Source organism: Panthera leo, chromosome A3 (genome assembly GCF_018350215.1).
Source record: "Panthera leo isolate Ple1 chromosome A3, P.leo_Ple1_pat1.1, whole genome shotgun sequence".
NCBI classification, from domain to species: Eukaryota; Metazoa; Chordata; class Mammalia; order Carnivora; family Felidae; genus Panthera; species Panthera leo.
The window spans coordinates 67,452,796-67,473,981 of NC_056681.1; the positions used below are offsets into that span (position 1 = coordinate 67,452,796).

General features: G+C 35.0%; 1 protein-coding gene across 2 annotated transcripts in view; it reads left to right on the top strand.

The window, feature by feature from the left end:
- The window catches only part of FOXN2 (forkhead box N2), a 65,967-nt gene that overhangs the window by 25,710 nt on the left and 19,071 nt on the right, over positions 1 to 21,186 (top strand). For both annotated transcript variants that reach the window (XM_042932217.1, XM_042932218.1), the window contains exon 2: positions 10,715 to 11,265. In XM_042932217.1, the coding sequence (XP_042788151.1) occupies positions 10,729 to 11,265 (537 nt within the window). In that variant the 5' untranslated portion in view covers positions 10,715 to 10,728. The remainder of the gene's footprint in view (positions 1 to 10,714; positions 11,266 to 21,186) is intronic.

Sequence of the window (21,186 nt, forward strand, 5' to 3'; positions counted from 1 at the left end):
AGAAAAAAATCAGATGGCAGTTAAGAAACAATCTTCTAAATAACTCATGAATGAAAGAAGAAATGTTAGTAGAATTTGAACTGCTCTTTGGGAGATGTTAGGTCATCCGTCAAGTGTGCTTGTAGCAAACACAAACCCTGAGAAATGGCCCACTTAAGACCTTTCATTCTCCACATATCCAGTAAAAATGTTCAGGGATGCCAATGCCAGATTGGTTCCCCCAACAAGGAGGATAAAATTTTTAATAAATGATACTTGGAACAATTGTGTATCCATATGTAAAAGTTGAAATTGAATAAAAATACAGAGATACATTTTGGGTGAATTGAAGACTTAAATGTGAAAGGCAAAAACTATAAAACTTTTAGAAGACAATATAGGATAAAACTTACATGAATTTAATGTAGGGAAGGAGTTCTTAAATGAGAAACAGTAACCATAAAGGAAAGGGTTAATAAATTCTACCATATTAAAGTAAGAACTTTTTCATTCATAGACAACTAATAAATAGACTAAAAAGACAAACCATCTACTAAGGAAAGATATTTGCATCACACATAAGGATTAGTGTACAAACAGTATAAATGAGTTAGACAATTAGTAGAAGTTTCTTACATACAGGTTTCTCTTGCTACCAAGTACAACAGTTATAAGAAAGGAAGCCAAAATGGTGTAAAGTGAAGAAGCAATTACCATTAATTTATATGGAAAAATTTTGAACATTCCTAAACCCCAAAAATAACCTCTCGTAGGCTTTTTTGATGCCTTAGGACACATATTGCCAAGGGATGCACAAAATAAATCCAGAGAAAGCACAGAAGCCCACAGGTACAGTTCAAAGCTATGGCAGCTTGATGCTGAGGTGCTAAGTATAGTTCCTTCCCCTAGGGAAGCAGCTTGCCAGTACCACTCTCCATGCTGGAGGTGTGGGCCATCTCTCTAATGCACACTTCAAAACAAACACTGAATGCTGTTTTCACTTTTTGCCTTTTCCTAAAAGCGAAAGTCCTCTTTGACAGGTACTAATGTAGGTCTTTTGTAGAATCAAAGTGGTGGAATAAGAATTTTGAAAAACGAGGAATACCTGCATTTTCAGCTTCCATTATTAATCTGGGAAATGCAAATTAAAACACAAGGAGATGAAATTTCATAGTCATCAGGTTGGCAAAAAAAATTTTTAATGGGTGTTTGGAGCAAACAGAGTACACCTATCTTGCTGGTAGCAATTTGTCGTGACCAGTGAAAGTTGAAGAGAAGAATATTCTGTAACCCAATAATTCTACTCAATATATTCTGCTTTTAGTTGTGTACCACAGAAAAGTTCTTGGCAGTTGTATTCCAGGAGATGTGAACAAGGATATCCATAGCAATGCTACTTGTAATAGCCTCAAACATAAACAAATAATTGTCCTCAAGAGTATAATAAATTTTGGTATATTCATAAAGTAGAATACCAGTCATCTGTAAAAATGAATTACTGCTGCTATAAGGTTAATGAATTTGGTGGTGGGGGGAACAAGTTTCAGTACAATTAAGTTTTACATGATGTTTAAAGAACATAAAGGGCTAAAATAATATTTAGGGATCCTAACATGGTAAAACTATGAAAAAAAATGTTTTTGTTTGCCTAGTCTGTGATACAGTCAATTAAAAACATGGACAAATGTCAAAAAAAGCTGTATGATAATAACTAACATTTTGTATTTAGGAGGTTTCTTAGTTATTTTGGGCAAAAGAGCTATCAGTATAGCACCCCTAATACCAGGGTAATACTCAAAATTCTGTACCTTAATTTCCCTTCTCTAGGCTCTGTCAAACCTTTTCTCTCAGACCATTGTTAATACTGACCTAAAAAAAGTGCTCTCCTCTAACCTTTTGGGAAATGATCCAAGAATTCCAATATGGAGTTTTATTTTTCTTGTTCCAGAGTAGAATATCACTGTAATATTGAACATAACATGGAAACATACAGATATCTATTAGTTATCTTTGAGAAATGCATGAACTGTACAATGTGAAAAAATTATACCTTTTAATCCTGAGCCCTCTTCTTGAGATCCTGCCATGGCCTTACACAGTGAACCTTTAGGCAGAGGTTGCAGAGTGATTGTAATGGGCTTGTTTGAACTTCACTTTTAAATTCTTTGCTAAAGATACGCAATTTTTTCCTGAAACGTAGAAGATTTGGAGTCTTAATACAAATGTGTAATTTGCAAAATTGTCTTGTACATTTACCTACTTTTTTTGTAGCATTGTCTTTTAGGAATTGGTTTATTAGTGGTTGTATTTATTACTTGGGTTATGCTAGTTACAGTCCTGAGAAATTAGAGTACATTTTTCAAACCCCACATCTTGGTCTCTTGGCCCTAAATTGCTTTTTTTAATGTTTATTTATTTTTGAGAAAGAGAGAGAGAGAGAGACAGAGCACAAGCAGGGGACGGGCAGAGAGAGAGGGAGACAGAATCTGAAGCAGGCTGCAGGCTCTGAGCTGTCAGCACAGAACCTGATGTGGGGCTCAAACCCATGATCCGTGGGATCATGACCTGAGCTGAAGTCAGACACTTAACCGACTGAGCCACCCAGGCACCCCCCCTAAATGCTTTTTTGAGTGACATGTATTATGTGTAACAGTTATGTGTGGTTTGTTGAGGTATTATTTTTATTAATAAAAGGAAACGTTACATCACTAGCCCAGATTTCCTTGTATTTCTTTACTTGTTCTGCTTTAAAAAGCAAACTTCCATGCTCATTATTAATGACCTGTTACTGAATGGTTTCAGTTCATTTTAAGAAGCACTTTCTCATAAAACTAGAATTATCCAAACAAAACTAAAAGCTTTAAAAAAAATTTTGGGTGTGAAATACATAGGTCTTTCTGTTGTAATATTATATACTATGAATTTGTGAAAACACTAAATATTGTGCCAACTCACCTAAAAGTGTGAAGTTTTATAATCAGAACACTAACAAAAATAAATCTTAATAAGTATGTTAGATATTTTTAAAGATATATTAAACTTACTACAAATAAACACTACAAAATAGGATTAAAAAAAAAAAAAAAGATGAAAATAGCCTGATGGAAAGGCATGCAAGGAAGGGTGGAAGCTACAGGGTTATGGAGGCCAGGGTAAAATGCATAAAAATTTGGAGAGAAGAGCTCGTTAACACTTCCAAGAAAATGCATGTGGCCAAACTGTGCTGGGAGGAAAAAACATGGGTTGAATGAGAATTGTGTACAATACTGCATTCTCAGCAGTTTGCAGCTTTCCACTATGTTAGCCTATTTTGGGTTCAGCTGTTATTTCTTAGTACTGCAAAATCATAGGCTTGTAAAAGATCACTTACAAACCAGTGTGATTTTCACATTGTACTAAAATCTTTCCCCTATTTACCAGTGAGCTAATTTGTTTTACAGAAAAGCTTGGCAATAGAATAGGCTGTACTGAATTTAAGAGGTAACTTCTGTTTTTGACTTGAAGCCTTTGATATGTCCATGACCTTTTTGTGATTTGATTCTTTGTGAAGTAGAAATACTATAACCAAAAATAATCTAGCACAACCTTTTCCCCTTTGAGTGTATTTTAATTTTTTAATATAAAAGTAATAAACGCATTAAAAAAACTGGAAAAAAGAAAACAATTACCGAGTTACTACAAACCACTGTTAGCTTTTTATGTATTTTTACTTTTTCATGTTTTTAATAAGTTTTTTGTTTTACTTCATAGCCTTCAAGAAAATCATTTTTAATGACGAAATATTAGATTGAGTAGATGTATTTCAGTGTAGCTATTTCTTTATAATAAAATGTGTAAGTTGTTTATACTTTTCTATTGTCTTTAATAGTTCTTCAGTGAACGTGTGTGCGTGTGTGTGTGTGTGTGTGTAAGAGGAGGAGGAGAGGGAGAGAATCTTTTTTTCCTATGTGGGATTATTTCACTGAAGTGACTCATAAGTGGAATTATTGGGTCAAAGTATGACTTTTTTTCGTTGAAGTATAGTTGACATATAATATTAAGCTAGTTTCAGGTATACAACACGGTGATTCAAGTGATACATTATAAAATGCTCATCACAATAAGTAGATTTCAATATTATTGACTATATTCCCTGTGCTGTACTTTTCATCTCTGTGACTTATTTATTTTATAATTGGAAGTTTGTATTTTTTCATCCCTTTTACACAATTTACCCATCCCTCCCATACTCTTCCCTTTAATACTACCAATTCTTCATATTTGTGAGTCTGCTTCTCTCTTTATTGATGTTGTTTGTTTTGTTTTTTAGATTCCACATGTAAGTAAAATCATATGATATTTGTCTTTCTCTGTCTGGCTTATTTCACTTAGCGTAATATCCTCTAGGTCCATTCATGTTGTCACGAATGGCAAGATTTCATTCCTTTTTATGGCTGAGCAATATTGCATATATATACCATATCTTATTTATTTATTTATTTATCCATTGTATGATACTTCTATTTTTAATTTTTTGAGAAACCTCCATACTATTTTCCACTGTGGCTGTACTGATTTATATTTCATCAGTAGTTCATGAGAGTTCCCTGTTCCCTTTTCTCCATGTCCTCACCAATTCTTGTTATTTCTTATCTTTCTGATACTAGCCATTCTGGGTGGTATAAGGTGATACCTCATTCTGGTTCGTTCTCTCTCTCTCTCTCTCTCTCTCTCTCTCTCTCTCTCTTTTTAATGTTTATTTATTTCTGAGAGAGAGTGCACAAGCCGGGGAGGGGCAGACAGAGAAGGAGACAGAGGACCCAAAGCAGGCTCTGCCCTGACAGCAGAGAGCCTGATGTGGGGCTTGAACTCACAAACTGTGAGATCATGACCTGAGCTGAAGTCTGATGCTTAACTGACTGAGTCACCAGGTGCCCCTCTCATTCTGGTTCTGATTTGCATTTTCCTCGTGGTTAGTGATGTTGGGCATTTTTTCATGTGTCTGTTGTCCATCTGTATGTCTTTGGAAAAATGTTCAGGTCATCTGCCCATTTTTAATTGGATTATTTAGGGGTTTTTTGGTGTTGAGTTGTAAGAGTTCTTTATAGATTTTGGATATTTAACCCCTTAATGTATATATCATTTACAAATATTTTCTTCCTTTCAGTGGATTGCCTTTTCATCTTGTTTATGGTTTCCTTTGTGTGCAAAAGCTTTTTAGGTTGGTACAGTACCAGTTGTTTATTTTTGCTTCTGTTTCCCTAGCCTGAGGAGACAGATCTAGAAAAATATTGCTGTAGTTGCTGTCCAAGAGATTACTGACTTTTTCTTTTAGTTTTCTGGTTTCAGGTCTTAACATTTAGGTTTTTAATCCATTTTGAGTTTATTTTTGTGAATGCTTTAAGAAAGTGGTCCAGTTTCATTCTTTTGCTTGTAGCTGTCCAGTTTTCCCAGCACCATTTTTCGAAGAGGCTGTCTTTTCCTTGTTGTTCTTGTCTCCTTTATCTTAGATTAATTGACCATATATTTGTGGGTTTATTGCTGGGTTCTCAATTCTGTTCCATTAATCTATGAATTATTGGGTCAAAGAATATGACATTTTAAATGATTCTTGGTACACACTACCATTTAGCATTCTAAAATGCACTAGGTCCTTGCCCAAAATCATGTATTAAATACTTTTTTAAACCATTGCCAATTTGGGCAAAAGTTGACATTGTTAATTTTATGTCTAATGTTTGTGCTTACTGTATACCAACCATTGTGCTAAATACATTATCATAACATATGTGTTATCAATTGCTTTGTGTTTCTTTATTGGCAAAGTTTGGTATTTTCTAATATGTTTGCTATTTATAGTTATATCTTTATTTGACTTGTGGGAAAAGATCCTTTGTTTTTGTGGTGGACTTAGTATTCTTTGTTTTTTTTTTAATTTTTTTTAACAATTTTATTCATTTTTGAGAGACAGAGAGAGACAGACTATGAGCGGGGAAGGGGCCGAGAGAGGGAAACACAGAATCTGAAGCAGGCTCCAGGCTCTGAGCTGTCAGCACAGAGCCGGATGCAGGGCTCAAACTCATGAACTGCGAGATCATGACCTGAGCCGAAGTCAGATGCTCAACCAACTGAGCCACCCAGGCGCCCCTGGACTTAGTATTCTAAATGGATGATGTCCTGAAGTATTCTAAAAGGATAGTTCAGAAACAGCTCTTTTTCCCTCCTTGAAAATACAGTCACCATTGAAACGTTAACGAAGAGAATGTCAACCTTTCAGTCAGTACTTGATTTTTTAACTTTGCTTGGCTGTACAGTTTGTGTAATCTTCGACATATATGCTGCCATAATATTGCTTTACATCTTAAAGTAATGAGACTTTATTCTAAACTTGTAATTCAAAGGAATAACATATATTTGCAAACATTTGAATTAGTTTCAGAGGGGAATATATACCTTATTCTGTCAACAGTATTTGTTTTAAGTAGTACTGCTAAAAATGTAAGTTCCTTAAGAGATTGAGTGTACTCTACTAGACAAAAAACTTGAATATTGAACTTAGCCCAGTTTATGATTTTGGCTTTACTGTTTACTAGTTTTAGAACCTTAGGCAAATGGCTTACCTCACTCCCATTTCCTTAATAGTAACAGTGAATTTCAGTTTTATGATTGTCACTAGTTACGATGTTTGCTAGCATTAAGGATTTCTTCTAAAATAAAATAATTCTTAAAATTTTTTAACATTTATTTATTTTTGAGAGACAGAGTGTGAGAGGGGGAGGGGCAGAGAGAGAGGGAGACACAGAATCTGAAGCAGGCTCCAGTCTCCGAGCTGTGAGCACAGAGCCTGATGTGGGGCTAGAACCCACAAACTGTGAGATCACAACCTGAGCTGAAGTCTTTCGCTTAACCAACTGAGCCACCCAGGCACCTGTAAAATAAATAATTCTTTTTTTTTTTAAATTTAATTTATTTTTTAAATTTACATTCAAGTTAATTATCATATAGTGCAACAATGATCTCAGGAGTAGATTCCTTAATGCCCCTTACCCATTTAGCCCATCCCCTCTCCCACAACCCCTCCAGTAACCCTCTGTTTGTTCTCCATATTTAAGAGTCTCTTATATTTTGTCCCCCTCCCTATTTTTATGTTATTTTTGCTTCCCTTCCCTTTTGTTCATCTGTTTTGTCTCTTAAAGTCCTCATATGAGTGAAGTCATATGATATTTGTCTTTCTCTGACTAATTTCACTTAGCATAGTACCCTCTAGTTCCATCCACGTAGTTGCAAATAGTAAGGTTTCATTCTTTTTGATTGCCGAGTAATACTCCATTGTATATATATGCCACATCTTCTTTACCCATTCATCTATTGATGAACATTTGGGCTCTTTTCATACTTTGGCTATTGTCGATAGTGCTTCTATAAACATTGGGGTGCATGTGTCCCTTCGAAACAGCATACTTGTATCCCTTGGATAAATACCCAGTAGTGCAATTGCTGAGTCATAGGGTAGTTCTATTTTTAATTTTTTGAGGAACCTCTATAGTGTTTTCCGAAGTGGCTGCACCAGTTTGCATTCCCACCAGCAGTGCAAAAGGGATCCTCTTTCTCCTCATCCTCGCCAACATCTGTTGTTGCCTGAATTGTTAATGTTAGCCATTCTGACAGGTGTAAGGTGGTAGCTCATTGTGGTTTTGATTTGTATTTCCCTGATGGTGAGTGATGTTGGGCATATTTTCATGTGTCGGTTGGCCATCTGGATGTCTCTTTGGAGAAGTGTCTATTCATGTCTTTTGCCCATTTCTTCACTGGATTATTTGCTTTTTGGGTGTTGAGTTTGATAAGTTCTTTATAGATTTTGGATATTAACCCTATATCTGATATGTCATTTGCAAATATCTTCCCCCATTCTGTCGATTGCCTTTTAGTTTTGCTGATTGTTTCCTTCGCTGTGCAGAAGCTTGTTGTTTTGATGAGGTCCCAGTAGTTCATTTTTGCTTTTGTTTCCCTTGCCTCTGGAGACATGTTGAGTAAGAAGTTGCTGCGGTTGAGGTTTTTTCCTGCTTTCTCCTCTAGGATTTTGATGGCTTCCTGTCTTATGTTTAGGTCTTTCATCCATTTTGAGTTTATTTTTGTGTATGGTGTAAGAGAGTGGTCCAGGTTCATTTTTCTGCATGTTGCTGTCCGGTTTTCCCAGCACCACTTGCCGAAGAGACTGTCTTTATTCCATTGGATGTTCTTTCGTGCTTTGTCAAAGATTAGTTGGCCATATGTTTGTGGGTCCATTTCTGGGTTCTCTATTCTGTTCTGTTGATCTGAGTATCTGTTTTTGTGTCAGTACCATACTGTCTGGATGATTACAGCTTTGTAATACAGCTTGAAGTCCGGGATTGTGATGCCTCCTGTTTTGGTTTTCTTTTTCAAGATTGCTTTGGCTATTCAGGGTCTTTTCTGGTTCTATACAAATTTTAGGATTGTTTGTTCATTCTGTGAAGAATGCTGGTGTTATTTTGATACGTATTGCATTGAATAAGTAGATTGCTTTGGGTAGTATTAACATTTTAACAATATTTGTTCTTCCTAAAATAAAATAATTCTTAAAGCCAAGTACAGAATAAACATATATGTTGACTATATGTTCATTTCAGTTTGAAATAATTATAATTTGAATGCCTATTCATGCTGAACATTTTGTTAAGATTCATTAGGAATACAAAAGTAAAAAAATTACATATTACAGAATTCATGGCTGAAAGGGCCATACACAGAACTGAATAGCCATGCAGAGTAAGTAGAGATTATAAAGTCCATAGCATAGTATCTGTAGTATAGTAAAATCTCAATAAATGTTAGCTACTGATACGTGCTACTCTCTGATTTCTATATGTAAATGAAAATAAATGGAGATATAGGTGAGAGGTAAAAGTTAGAACATTGGAAATTAGTCATTCTTTTCTTTGAACGTTGAGCGCTGAGAGTTTTTTTGTTTGTTTAAGGAAGCAAGACATTCTTCAGCCATTGAATTCTCATTCACATTTTTGGAATTCTCTATGGGTAGAGAGACTTAGGTGGTAAAGTGAATAATTTCATCAGCTACGTTGGACAGAATGTCATCTCTGAAATATAGTGTGTGCATGTATGCACAGATGTGTGTATGTTTATTAATGTGTGGTTTTCATAATTGATTGAAATAGAAACCATATTTGTTACAGTTTGATCTTTTTGTTTTTAAAGTGTCTTAATATGTCAAGTTATAGATACACTGTAAGTAAGGTTTAAGTAAGAAAGATAGGAACTTGATATGGAGAGAACAATAATGAGATTTAAGGTGGATAGGATTGAGTCATTGGTATTCACAGGTGATGTGTATGCATTGATATCAGGATAATGTAGTAGTTAATTTTGGTTCTGAACTCAGTCTTTCTGGGTTTAAATTCTGTTGTTTCCATTTACTGATCAGGTAAGCTAAAACAGGATGCTTAACCTCTGAGTCATTTTCCTCATTTATAAAATTGGGTTAATAATTGTGCCTACTTTATATAGAGAGTTTAATTGATGGTTAATTGAGATATAGTTTGTGGTGTTTAGCACAACATCTGGCCCCCAAAATATTAGCTGATGCTGTTGATAATTAAGTGCTTTGAGACTACATCTATTAGTAGCTACCAGAATCTAGATAGGAGTGTTATACATATAAAATCTTTTTCATAATTCTTAGCGTAACCTGCCAGCTTTGTTCTAAGTAAAGTAAAATTCTGGAGATACTTCTCTTATTTCAGTTATATAAGCATAAGTAGATAGAATAGGAAGACATGGAAGGTTTTTCACTGAATTCGTAAGTAGGGTACCTTTATGAACCATTGAAAATGAATTAAATAGCACCTTAGGTCTATTACTTTTCTCTTTGGTCAGTTATTCTCCCATCATAAGTTTTTTGTATTGAAGTATGTTCCAAAAGCAAAACAAAAGACATTTGAGAAAATAGAAGTAAAAAAGGGTAGTTTAGAAATATCTTTCTTTCTGCTCCTTGAAAATAGTTACAATTCAAATTTTACTTCAAGAATGTCAGCCTTTCAGTGTCAGTACTTGATGAGATGATACAGAATTCAATTAAAAATGTTAGAATGTACAGAAGAAATAATAAATTTATAGTAAATATAATTTTGGTGATAATGAATTTAGTGAATAAGAAATGTTATCTTTTTAGTATGATATACTATAAAAATATTAGAAACTGTTTATCTCTTTATAATAAATATTTCATATTTGAGGAAAGGGTTTATTTGGAATTATTATTTAAGCAATGTTTTAAATTTGGTTATTTTCTATATTGAGCCATATGTATGACTATTACAATAGGTCATAGATCCTTAAAATGCATAGATTATAAAGCCTTACAATTCAAAGAAAGTCTGTTCATTTTTAATAATAAGAAGCATTACCATTAGGCTATAACTGTGGGCTAGGGACTTTAGTAACTATTCACAATTATTTAATTTTCTTAATGTCACTCATACATACGGTGTTTTAATACTATATTTTATTTACAGTCATTTCTAATACCATGAAATAAGCTCTGTTCCTTGTATTGTAACCCTTAATGTCTTTGTTACACAAATATTGTACTTAAATATTATGTGGGATAATTGATTGAAAAATTTCTGATTTTGGTGATATTTAAATATGTATTTTCTTTTTCCATGAGCTTAAAAATCTTAAGTATTATATTGATTGACAATTGTTTCCTTTATTGCAGAACTGTAAGAGTAAATGGGTCCAGTAATTGGAATGACTCCAGAAAAGAGAGCTGAAACTCCAGGAGCTGAAAAGGTTGCAGGATTAAGCCAGATTTACAAAATGGGAAGCTTGCCTGAAGCTGTTGATGCTGCCAGGCCTAAGGCCACTCTAGTGGACAGTGAGTCAGCAGATGATGAACTCACAAACTTGAACTGGCTTCATGAAAGTACTAATCTTCTAACAAACTTCAGCTTCGGAAGTGAGGGTCTTCCAATTGTTAGTCCATTGTATGACATAGAGGGAGATGATGTGCCATCCTTAGGACCATCTTGCTATCCGAACCCAGAAAAAAAATCAGCAACTTCAAAGCCCCCATATTCCTTTAGTCTTCTCATTTACATGGCTATTGAACACTCTCCAAATAAATGTTTGCCTGTCAAAGAAATTTATAGCTGGATTTTGGACCGCTTCCCATATTTTGCCACTGCACCAACAGGCTGGAAGAATTCTGTTCGACATAATCTGTCCCTGAATAAATGTTTTCAGAAAGTGGAAAGAAGCCATGGCAAGGTCAGTGTTTATGAACATTGCTATATTTGGGCAGGTGGGGGAAAATTAACATAGAGACCTTAAAATATGGGGAAATTAAAGGAAGGCAAAAAATAGTCAACTTGTGATTACTTCAGTTTGAGCTTAATTATATTCATTTGCTTTCATTTGAGATGTTTTTAAATTTCTTAAATATTTATATAAATCTAACAGAATTTCAGTCTACTATAGGTACATAAATCAGTTTTCTAATATTCTAATTTTCTATTCTTAGTTTCTGTACTGTTCCTGTCAACTGTATCAGTATATTACTCTTAATTTATTCAGTACGGCAGTCTCTGCCTTATAATTGGAATGTAGACTATTTACATTAATGTAATTGATATGGTTGGATTTAAATCTATGATCATGCTGTTTGTTTTCTATTTGCTCTGTTCTTTCCCCCCATTTTTCCTGTTTTTTTTAAGGATTGAGTATTTTTTTTTATGATTCAGTTTTATCTCTACTATTGGCTTATCAGCTATTCTTTTTTTAGGGGTGGGTTGTTACACACTTATCAGTATGTGTCTTTAATTTATCACAGTCTACCTTCAAATCATACTACCATTATACCACTTAATATCTGGCCTTTCACAGAGAAGTTGACCAATCTTGATGCTTATCTGGATTAGTTCTTTTTTCCTGGAGAAGTTTATTTAACATTTCTTATAGCATTGAATTTATAAAAATCTTTTTGTGGAAGATGGGTATTCTAGGTTAACAGGTGTGTTTGTTTTTTTGTTTTCTTTAAGTACTCTAAAGATGTTACTCTCCTATCTTCTGGCTTATATAGTTTCTGATGGGAAGTCTGCTGCCATTCTTTGTTCCTTTGTAATAGTTCTTTTCTTTTCTTTCTTTTTTTTTTTTTTTTTAATTTACATCCAAGTTAGTTAGCACATGGTGCAGCAATGATTTCAGTAGTAAATTCCTTAATACCCCTTACCCATTTAGTCCATCTACCCTCCCACAAGGACTTTTTTCTTTATATCACTGTTTGACTATGATGCACCTAGGTGTGGTTTTTGTTTTGTTTTTGTTTTTGTTTTTGTATCCTGCTTTGGTTTTTCAAAGGTTCTTGGATCTGTGATTTGTTATTGGATATTGTCATTATCAGATCTGTCATTTATTAAATTTATGAAAGTTTTGTTCATTATATCTAAATATTTCTTGTGGCTCACTTCCCACTTCTGGGCTTCCAAGTAAAAATATATTAGACCATTTGCTCTTTCTTACCTCTTGGTTACTTTGCCCCAGTTCCTACTCTTTTCTCTCTTTGTTTCAGTTTGGATAGTTTTTATTTTTCTGTAGATTCTGTCTTCCCTCTGTTGTGTTCATTCTGTCGATAAGCCTGATAAAGGACTTGTGCATATTTTTCATTTCTAGCATTTCTATTTGCCTTATTATTTTTTTATTTTTAATTTTTTTAATTTTTTTTTTTTTTTTTTTTCAGAGAGGAAGAGACAGCACAAGTGGGGGAGGGGTGGAGAGAAAGGGAGACACAGAATCCGAAGCAGTCTCCGGGCTCTGAGCAGTTGGCACAGAGCCCAATGTGGAGCTTGAACTTATGAACTGTGAGATCATGACCTGAACCAAAGTCCGATGCCCAACTGACTGAGCCACCCAGGTGCCCCCTTCTATTTGCCTTTTTAAAAGTAGTCTCCATCTTGGAGCACCTGGGTGGCTCAGTCAGTTAAGCAGCCATCTTGATTTTAGCTCAGGTCGTGATCTCAAAGTTCATGAGTTTGAGCTCTGTGTTGGACTGTGCACTGATACTATGGAGCCTGCTTGGGATTCTCTCTCTCTCTCTCTCTCTCTCTCTCTCTCTCTCTCTCTCTCTCCCCCCCCCCCCCCATGCTGCTTGTGCTATCTGAAAAATAAATAAGCATTTAAAAAATAACAATAAAATTAGTCTCCATCTTTATGCTAAAATTTCCCACTAGATCCATAAACATATTAATTATAGATATGGTGTCTGTCTGATAATTTCATTATCTCATCCATCTCTGGGTTTGGTTTTGTTGAGTGTTTTATCTCTGTTTCTGTGTGTGTTTCCTAATTTTGGATTAAATGTCAAACATTATTTATAAAAGAATGGTAGAGACTGAGGCAAATAATATTTCTATTCAGAAATAGACATGCCTCTACTTTTGTCTGTTAGTGTGAAACAGGTGTTGGTCAATCTTTGTAAATAATTGGGCTGGGTTTGGGTTTTGTGGTTGTCATAATTACCTTCAGAATACCACAGGCTTCAAATTCATGTAGAAATGGACTGCTAATACTTTGTGCTTGTGAAAGTCCTGGAGTGTTAGATGATGTTCCTTAGCATTTTTGCTCTACCTTCATCTTTCAGCTTGTGATACGTTTGGGGGCAGGAGGAGAGTTAGTTATTTCTGTCTGTGCTCTTTTCCCTCCCATAACAATTGCTTGTTACTTGGTATGAGGCTTTTGGGATGGGAACATGAGTTTCTTGATTCTTCTGTTCTAGTTTTAGTATTAAGCAGGCTCTTATACCTGTCTCAAAAGTAGGACTTTGCTTGCCTCCCCTGGGAGCAGACAGTCTCTCCCATCTACTCAGAGTAGAGTCTAGGGCCACACTTATCAGTAGCCAGTTATCTACATGTGGCTAGTGGTTGGCATATTGGACAGTACAGATATATGATATTTCTGTCACTGTAGAAAGTCCTATTGGATAGCACTGTTCCAGAGCTCAGGCCAATTTCCTGCTCATTCCTATCATGGTAAATAAACTCTGCCTACTATCAGTGGATGGTCCTGGGTATAAGTGAGTGACCATTTCCTTTCTCAGTGGAAGTATATCTCTGCTTTGTATCATCTGGGCATGAGCAGATTTCCTGCCCATTACCTAATGACACATGGCCATTGCCTAGTGTCAGTAAAGTGTGAGGATAGCTGAGTTTTGTATTTCTGTCCCAGCAGCAGTCATCCTTTGTCTGGGACTGGGATGAAAAGGGTGTTTTGCCTCTCTCTTAGTGGCAGGCAGCTTTGGCTTCATAGTGGAGTTTTGTCCAGTTTTTGTGCCTGTCCCACAGTAACACCTCATCTCATCTTGTGCTCATTTAGGGCCTGGAACATGGTTGAGCTTTGCCTGATATTCTTGCTCCAGGCTTAAACCTTAGTATGTTCTGCACATCCCATCATCATCTCCAAGGGTATTTCTCCCTGCCTCCAGTCTTCCTCTGGAGCACTGGATGGAGACTCATAGAAAAATGCTGGCGAGTAGGTATCCCAGGACGCTCAGTTATCTTGCTAGCTCATTCTTGGCTCTTAAGAATTTGTTAAAATCAGGGTGCCTGAATGGCTCAGTTGGTTAAGTGTCCAACTCTTGTCAAAAAGAATTTGTTAAAATCGGGGTGCCTGAATGGCTCAGTTGGTTAAGCATCCATCTCGGGTCATGATATCACAGTTCATTAGATCAAGCCCTGCATCAGGCTCCATGCTGTACATACAGAACCTGCTTGGGTGTCTGTCTGTCTGTCTCTCTCTCTCTATCTCTCTCTCTCTTCCCCTCCCCTGCTCTCTCACACTGTCTCTTTCTCTCTTTCTCAAAATAAGTTTTTTTAAAAAAAAAAAGAATTTGTTAAAATTTGAGTAGTTTTATTTTTTAACCTTATTTTATGACCACCACTTTATTTGTGCTCTCCCAAAGATAAAACATTGCATATGTTCAATCTCTCCTCATAGGACTCTGTCATACTTTAGAGTTCAGTTCTTTCACTTGTCTTGTACCCTTAGTTCCCCGTTGATCCTGGTGCCATTAGTCCATGAGTAGCAAGACATCGGGACACATCATCATCTTACAGCGAACTTAAAGGAGGTTGTATTAGTTATCTTTTGTAACATGTTGCTATCTAACACATCTACATATGGAATATTTATGAAGACCAACTATGTGTTAGGCCATTGAAAAAGTTTCAGTAATTTCAAAGGATCAATCTCTGTCATAGAGAACCCCAAATGAGCCCTACCTTCCCGTATTCATGCCCTTGTAGAGTTCCTGCCAATAATGAATAGGGCTGAGTTGTGTAACTAAGGATATTGTGGAAATGCTGGAGCATGCCTTTTGAGGCTAGGTCATAAATGCCACTATGGCTTCCATCTTGCGCTCTTGGATAACAAGCTGTGGGGGAAGCCAGCTGCCATATCATAAGAACATTTAAGCAGCCTCTTGCCAACAGCCATGTGAGTGAGCCATCTTGGAGGCAAATTCCCCCAGTTCTCAGTCAAACTTTCCTTTCAGATGACTAAAAGTTTTATAAATGTTGGATATATTCATTCCAACGTGCATTGTTAGATTTTATTTTGAATTGTATCACTTAATTATTTACTAGTTTTAGACCTATTGTGTTTATACTTATGGTGGGACATAAGAGGGGAAATGTCTACTAGGACTTAGAAGTATGGTACAGGAATAGTGGTAATGTGGGATTGAAGCTCTAAGTTTTGAAGTCATCAGCAGCAATGATTTTCAATAGAAAAATCTAGGAAAAGTGTGTTGTAATGGAATCTAAGGAGGGTAAGTTTAAGTGTGAATGAGCAACAATATCAAATGTTGCAAAAACTTGAAAATGATTGCTAAGATGTGATTGATACAAGTAGCAGCCAACAGATTAGGATTCAAAATATGGCGTGCTGGTAAATGTTGAAGGATTGAGTAGGTGGGGATGTAGGTTCTCTAAATTTTCATGGTATAAATATTTCCATCATGGCCAGTTTCAAGCTACCAGTATTATGTCATTAAATGTGATGTTGATGGGAGAGGTTTACAGTGAACAGCACACCACTGTGTGTAACGAACTCATCTAATTCAATAAGAAAAAAAACTAATAGAAAAATTGACAAGAATATGAACAGGCAATTAACAGAGGAGGAAATATAAATGGTCAATAAGCAGGCAAAGATATTCATCCTTACAAGTTGTCAGGGACATACAAACTAAAATAACCCCAAAAGTAATTTATACCCATTAGAATGCAAAAATTTTAAACGTTTGGTAATATCAAATAGATAAGGATAGGGGAAACAATAATATTTTCACACTACTGATATGAGTATAAATGAGTATGACCATTTTTGTGGGCAAGTTGACTACAATTATTAAAATGAGAAATGTGCATATATTTTGATGTAGTGGATTAGATTCTGATTTCTTCCCTAGAGTAACATTCATACTTGCATACAAGGAGATGTATATGATATTCACTATGGTATTGTTTGTAATAAAAGTTGCAAAATAATATGTCCAGTGTGGCTTGATTTGTGGTAGTGATCAAAAGGGACCTGTTCTTGACCATAATTTGTAAATGTGTGTGTTATTTACATAATTAACCTGAACATTTTTGAGTGCTCAGAGAAAGAAAGAAGGAAGAGCATTACAGAGTACAAGGAGAGTGTGACAAAGAGAAATAAATCATCTTATGAGATAATAAAGAATATGAGGATAAATAGAGAAATTGTAATATATTGGGACAAAAATTAGTAAGCTGTCACAACTGAGGTCAGGGTGAGAGGAGAGAAAAGCAGGTGATGGTCTTCTCAAAAATCAGTAGCCTACTTAAATGTCTGAAATTTGGACAGAAAGTGTGGTACATTCAAGTAGGATTGGGAATGCTTGTGGATTTTTTTTTTTTTTATGTATGAAATACTTCTTGAATTAGTGTTTCAAAATGACTGTGTTTCTCTTGTAATATGCAGAAGGCAAGTAAATTATACTTACTTCCAGTAAATGTTGGAATTGAATTTGGCGACCTTGACAGCACTTTTCTGATGAATATCTCTTATCTATAGATGATAATCTCAGAAAAAAAGCAAGATGGCAAGGTCTGGGTCAAACTACAAAGTGGAAATGATACCCAACCAGCTGGATAGCTGCTGATTAGCTTTCCTTCACTGTCATCCATACCGTAGTTACTGCTCTCAATAGAGAGGTCTAAAAATCTTGGCTTGGTATTTATCTGCCTCAGTATTTATAAAAGTTAAACGTGATATATTTTTTTTTTGCTTGGGTTTAGGTTTCATGTTTTAAATATTTAAATATCTAGGTCTTATATCTACTTTCCTAAATTTGTATAAAGCCAAACTAAAATACTGTAACTGGAATTTTAGCTGGGAAACATTAAGTTAGAAATTTTGCCTGGTTTAGTACAATTTTAGTCTGTAGATTTGCATAGTGATGACTCCCTTCAATAGCTGAATTCCAGGAAAGAAGTCATGCCAACCACTATAAAAGTTCATACTAGAAGCTATAAACAAGAGTTATGAATGCCCTTTTTAATTAGTTAATTCTTTTTAATTCATTTTTTTTTTTAACCACAGAAAAGGTAGTTGAGGGGAGTCTATTAAAATGCACAGGGCAAGTACATAAAAACATTTCAGAAATAGTGAACATTGCCTTTTCTCCCAAACTCTTCATTACAACTAACATTTAGATCTTTTTAAAGTTCATTTCTTAGTATTTTCCTTATGTCTTCAGCACCTTCAGTGGTTAACAAGTAAGTCCAGATGCCTTAGAGTTCCACAATGCAAAATAGTAAATGAGAGAATGCACATTTCCTGTTTCCATTGCACAGAAGATTTATTTTGTTATAGGCAAATTTAGTTTAAAATAATACTTAACATCTGAAACTCTTTATTATTTGTGTTCTGTCTTCTAAGCACAGTAATAAGAGGGCAAGGTTTTTAAGTAAGAGTTTAAAATAAATTTTTCTTTCCTGAAGATCTTAAAACATAATGTTAGCAAATACATAGTTTTATCTCTTGTTACTGATAGTTTGTGAACAGACCCAGTGAAAGGAAATGCTGCCATGGTAACATAAACCAGACTGTTATTTGGAGACCTTACTCAAGATACTTAACTGCCCTGAACTGCAGGTTTTCAGTACCAGTTCTTCCAATTTACTGTTTCAAGGAAATAGCAATTCTGCTATGTTCAAAACAATTTGTAATTCTCACGATTGAATTTGAAAAGTAGATTATTGAACAAAACAGTTTCTAAGAGTGTAATCTCAGGAATACCAAGATAGAACATGACTAACATTCTTAACATAATTGTCTTAGTCAATATATGAAAAATAATCCAGACATATCTTTTCTATATGAAACTGAAGTGGGTTGGGGCAAAGGATGTTGTGGGTGCTAATGTTTTAAAGTTTTATTTCCCTATCATTGAAACATATTTATCATTTGGGCCAAGTGACTGAAAATATATTTAATTTAAGAAATTTCATCACTTAATCCAAAAATACATATATAAAATTTGACTTCCTTTGAAAAACAAATCAAGATTTCAAATACTTAATACATAGTTCATGTGGTATTTTGCTGCTGACGACCAGGAAAAGTTTCATCTAATAGTATGGTATGTCTCTTTCTGTATTACAGTATGATATGACACCCATGGTTTTTCTTTTCCTATACATCTGGGTTGCTAGGATGTTAAAAACTGCCTAACACTCACAGCATAGTTTTTCTAAGACAAGAGCTATTTTCCCTTCTAAATTTAGTTTATTCCTTGTTCTTTACTACCTTTACTGTCTTACTCAGAACTAATTGATTTTTGTTCTTATTGTTGATTTTTTTAACTCCCTCTTAGAGGAATATACTGTTACTAAACCATATAAACTCTTACTTTATGCCAATTTCAGAATAACCCCTAGAAATAAGTATTCACTTATTTTCCAGCTCTGTGTCGCATATAAATTACCTTATTCGAATCTCCTCACAACTCAGTAAAGTGGCCTGGTTTTTTATTTTATGAATAAAATATGAGTAAGACGACTGACTCTTAGAGATTAAATGTTTTGTCCAATATCACATTGCCAATCAATAAGCAATGATTAAGACCTTACTATTTATACCTGTGGAACAGTGTTCTTATATTATGCCATTCTACTATAATAATTATGACATGATGTTCAGAAGATAAAAGAGCCTCAGTAATAGAATATTATCTTGACAAAGAATTTGGGACATGGAAACACTCTGGAATTCATCATGTAAAATCTTCAGCAATCATAACAGCTTATATGATATAGGATTTTGTATAAACAAAAAGGAGACAGGGGACTAGAACACGCATAAATTTTATTGTTGTCCAAGTAATTGTTAATTTAATTATGAAGTGTAATTCAAATTTTAACAAACAGCTTTTGAAATAGAAAGGTATAATATGAAAAAAAATTTAACGGTTTGAAACTCACTAATCTTATGAGTTCTAAGGAAGTTTTGAACGTCACATGGTGGGAGAAGAGAAGATTATATACCTTATGGTTGATTTTCAACACTTGTAGAGAAAAAAATCTTCAAAAATATTTGTTAAAATTTAATGCCAATATCTAGTAGAATAGAAACAGAAAAACAAACTTGCATGCTATTAGACTAGAGGAAATAGGAACAGTTTTTAAAACTACAAAGAAAGTGGTGTCTGGATGGCTCTGTTGGTTAAGCATCCAACTACCACTCAGGTCATGATCTTGCAGTCTGTGAGTTCAAGCCCTGCACTGCGCTCTGTGCTGACAGCTCAGAGCCTGGAGTCTGCTTTGGATTCTGTGTCTCCCTCTCTCTCTGCCCCTCCCCTACTCACGCTGTGTCTCTCTCTCAAAAATAATAAACATTTAAAAAAAACTTTTAAACACTACAAAGAAAATGAACATATATCAATAGCAGTAGCCAATGTTTAATGAGTACTTACTGTCTGACAGTGTTCTAAGCACTTTATGTGAATTAACTCTTACAATACAGTAATTCTTGAAATAGGTACTATGTTTTATATAGTTATATTTTGAACATAGACATTTTTCTGAAGATTACACAGCTCTTAAGTGACAAAACCAGGATTCCAAAGGAGGCAAAATGGTTCCAAGGCTTACACTCTTAACCACTGTACAAGTAGTGTTTAGCTCTGGGGAAGTGGGATGAGATTGAATTTGGATCTTCTTCTTGCATGGCTGTGGAGTTTTGTGTAAAGGCTATGTGTGGATGCGGTACATGTGTATGGATATATTTATCATCTAGCTACTGTTCAGGATGTGCAGTTAGGGATGTTCAGCTAAGGAAATAGGAAAGGATAGGGGCGCCGATGGCTCAGTTGGTTGGGTGTCCAACTTTGGCTCAGGTCATGATCTCAACAGTTTGTGGGTTTGAGCCATGTGTCGGGCTCTCTGCTGATAGCACAGAGCCTGCTTCTTATTGTGTCTCCCTCTCTTCCTGCCCCTCTTCCGCTTGTGCTTTGTCTCTCTCTCTCTCTCTCTCTCTGTCTCAAAAAAAAAAAAGAAAATTAAAAAAAAAATTTAAAAAAAAGGAAGTAGTAAAGATTTATCCTGAAGGAAGAGTTAGCAGGTGATCTCACAGCTCCTAAAGTCCTTCATTTATTTCCTTTGACTACCTCAACTAGGATGTATAATATTTTGATGGTTTTTTAGAATACTCTCTTGATTTGTCAGTTCCCTTATTTTCCTAATTTTTAGTTATCAATTTATCAATTTTGTTTTCATTATTTATATTATATAACATTATAATAATACCCCCCTCCCCAGATATGATAAAAGCTGGTTTCAGATATTTCAATTTATTTTGAGACAAAGAGTGCACATGGGCAGGGGAGGGACAGAGAGAGGGAGAAAGAATCCCAAGCAGGCTCCATGCCATCAGCATAGAGCCCAATGCAGGGCTCCATCTCACAAAACGTGAGATCATAACCTGAGCCTAAATCAAGAATCAGACACTTAACTCACTTAGCCACCCAGGTGCTCCTAAAATTGTGATCTTTAAAAGGAAATTTATTATTCTTCATGGCCTAATCAATGTTTATAGTTTTTTCCATTAATATTTGGAAAGTGTATTCTATAAAAATTCACTAATTACATCAATTTTTCTCACAGGTGTTCC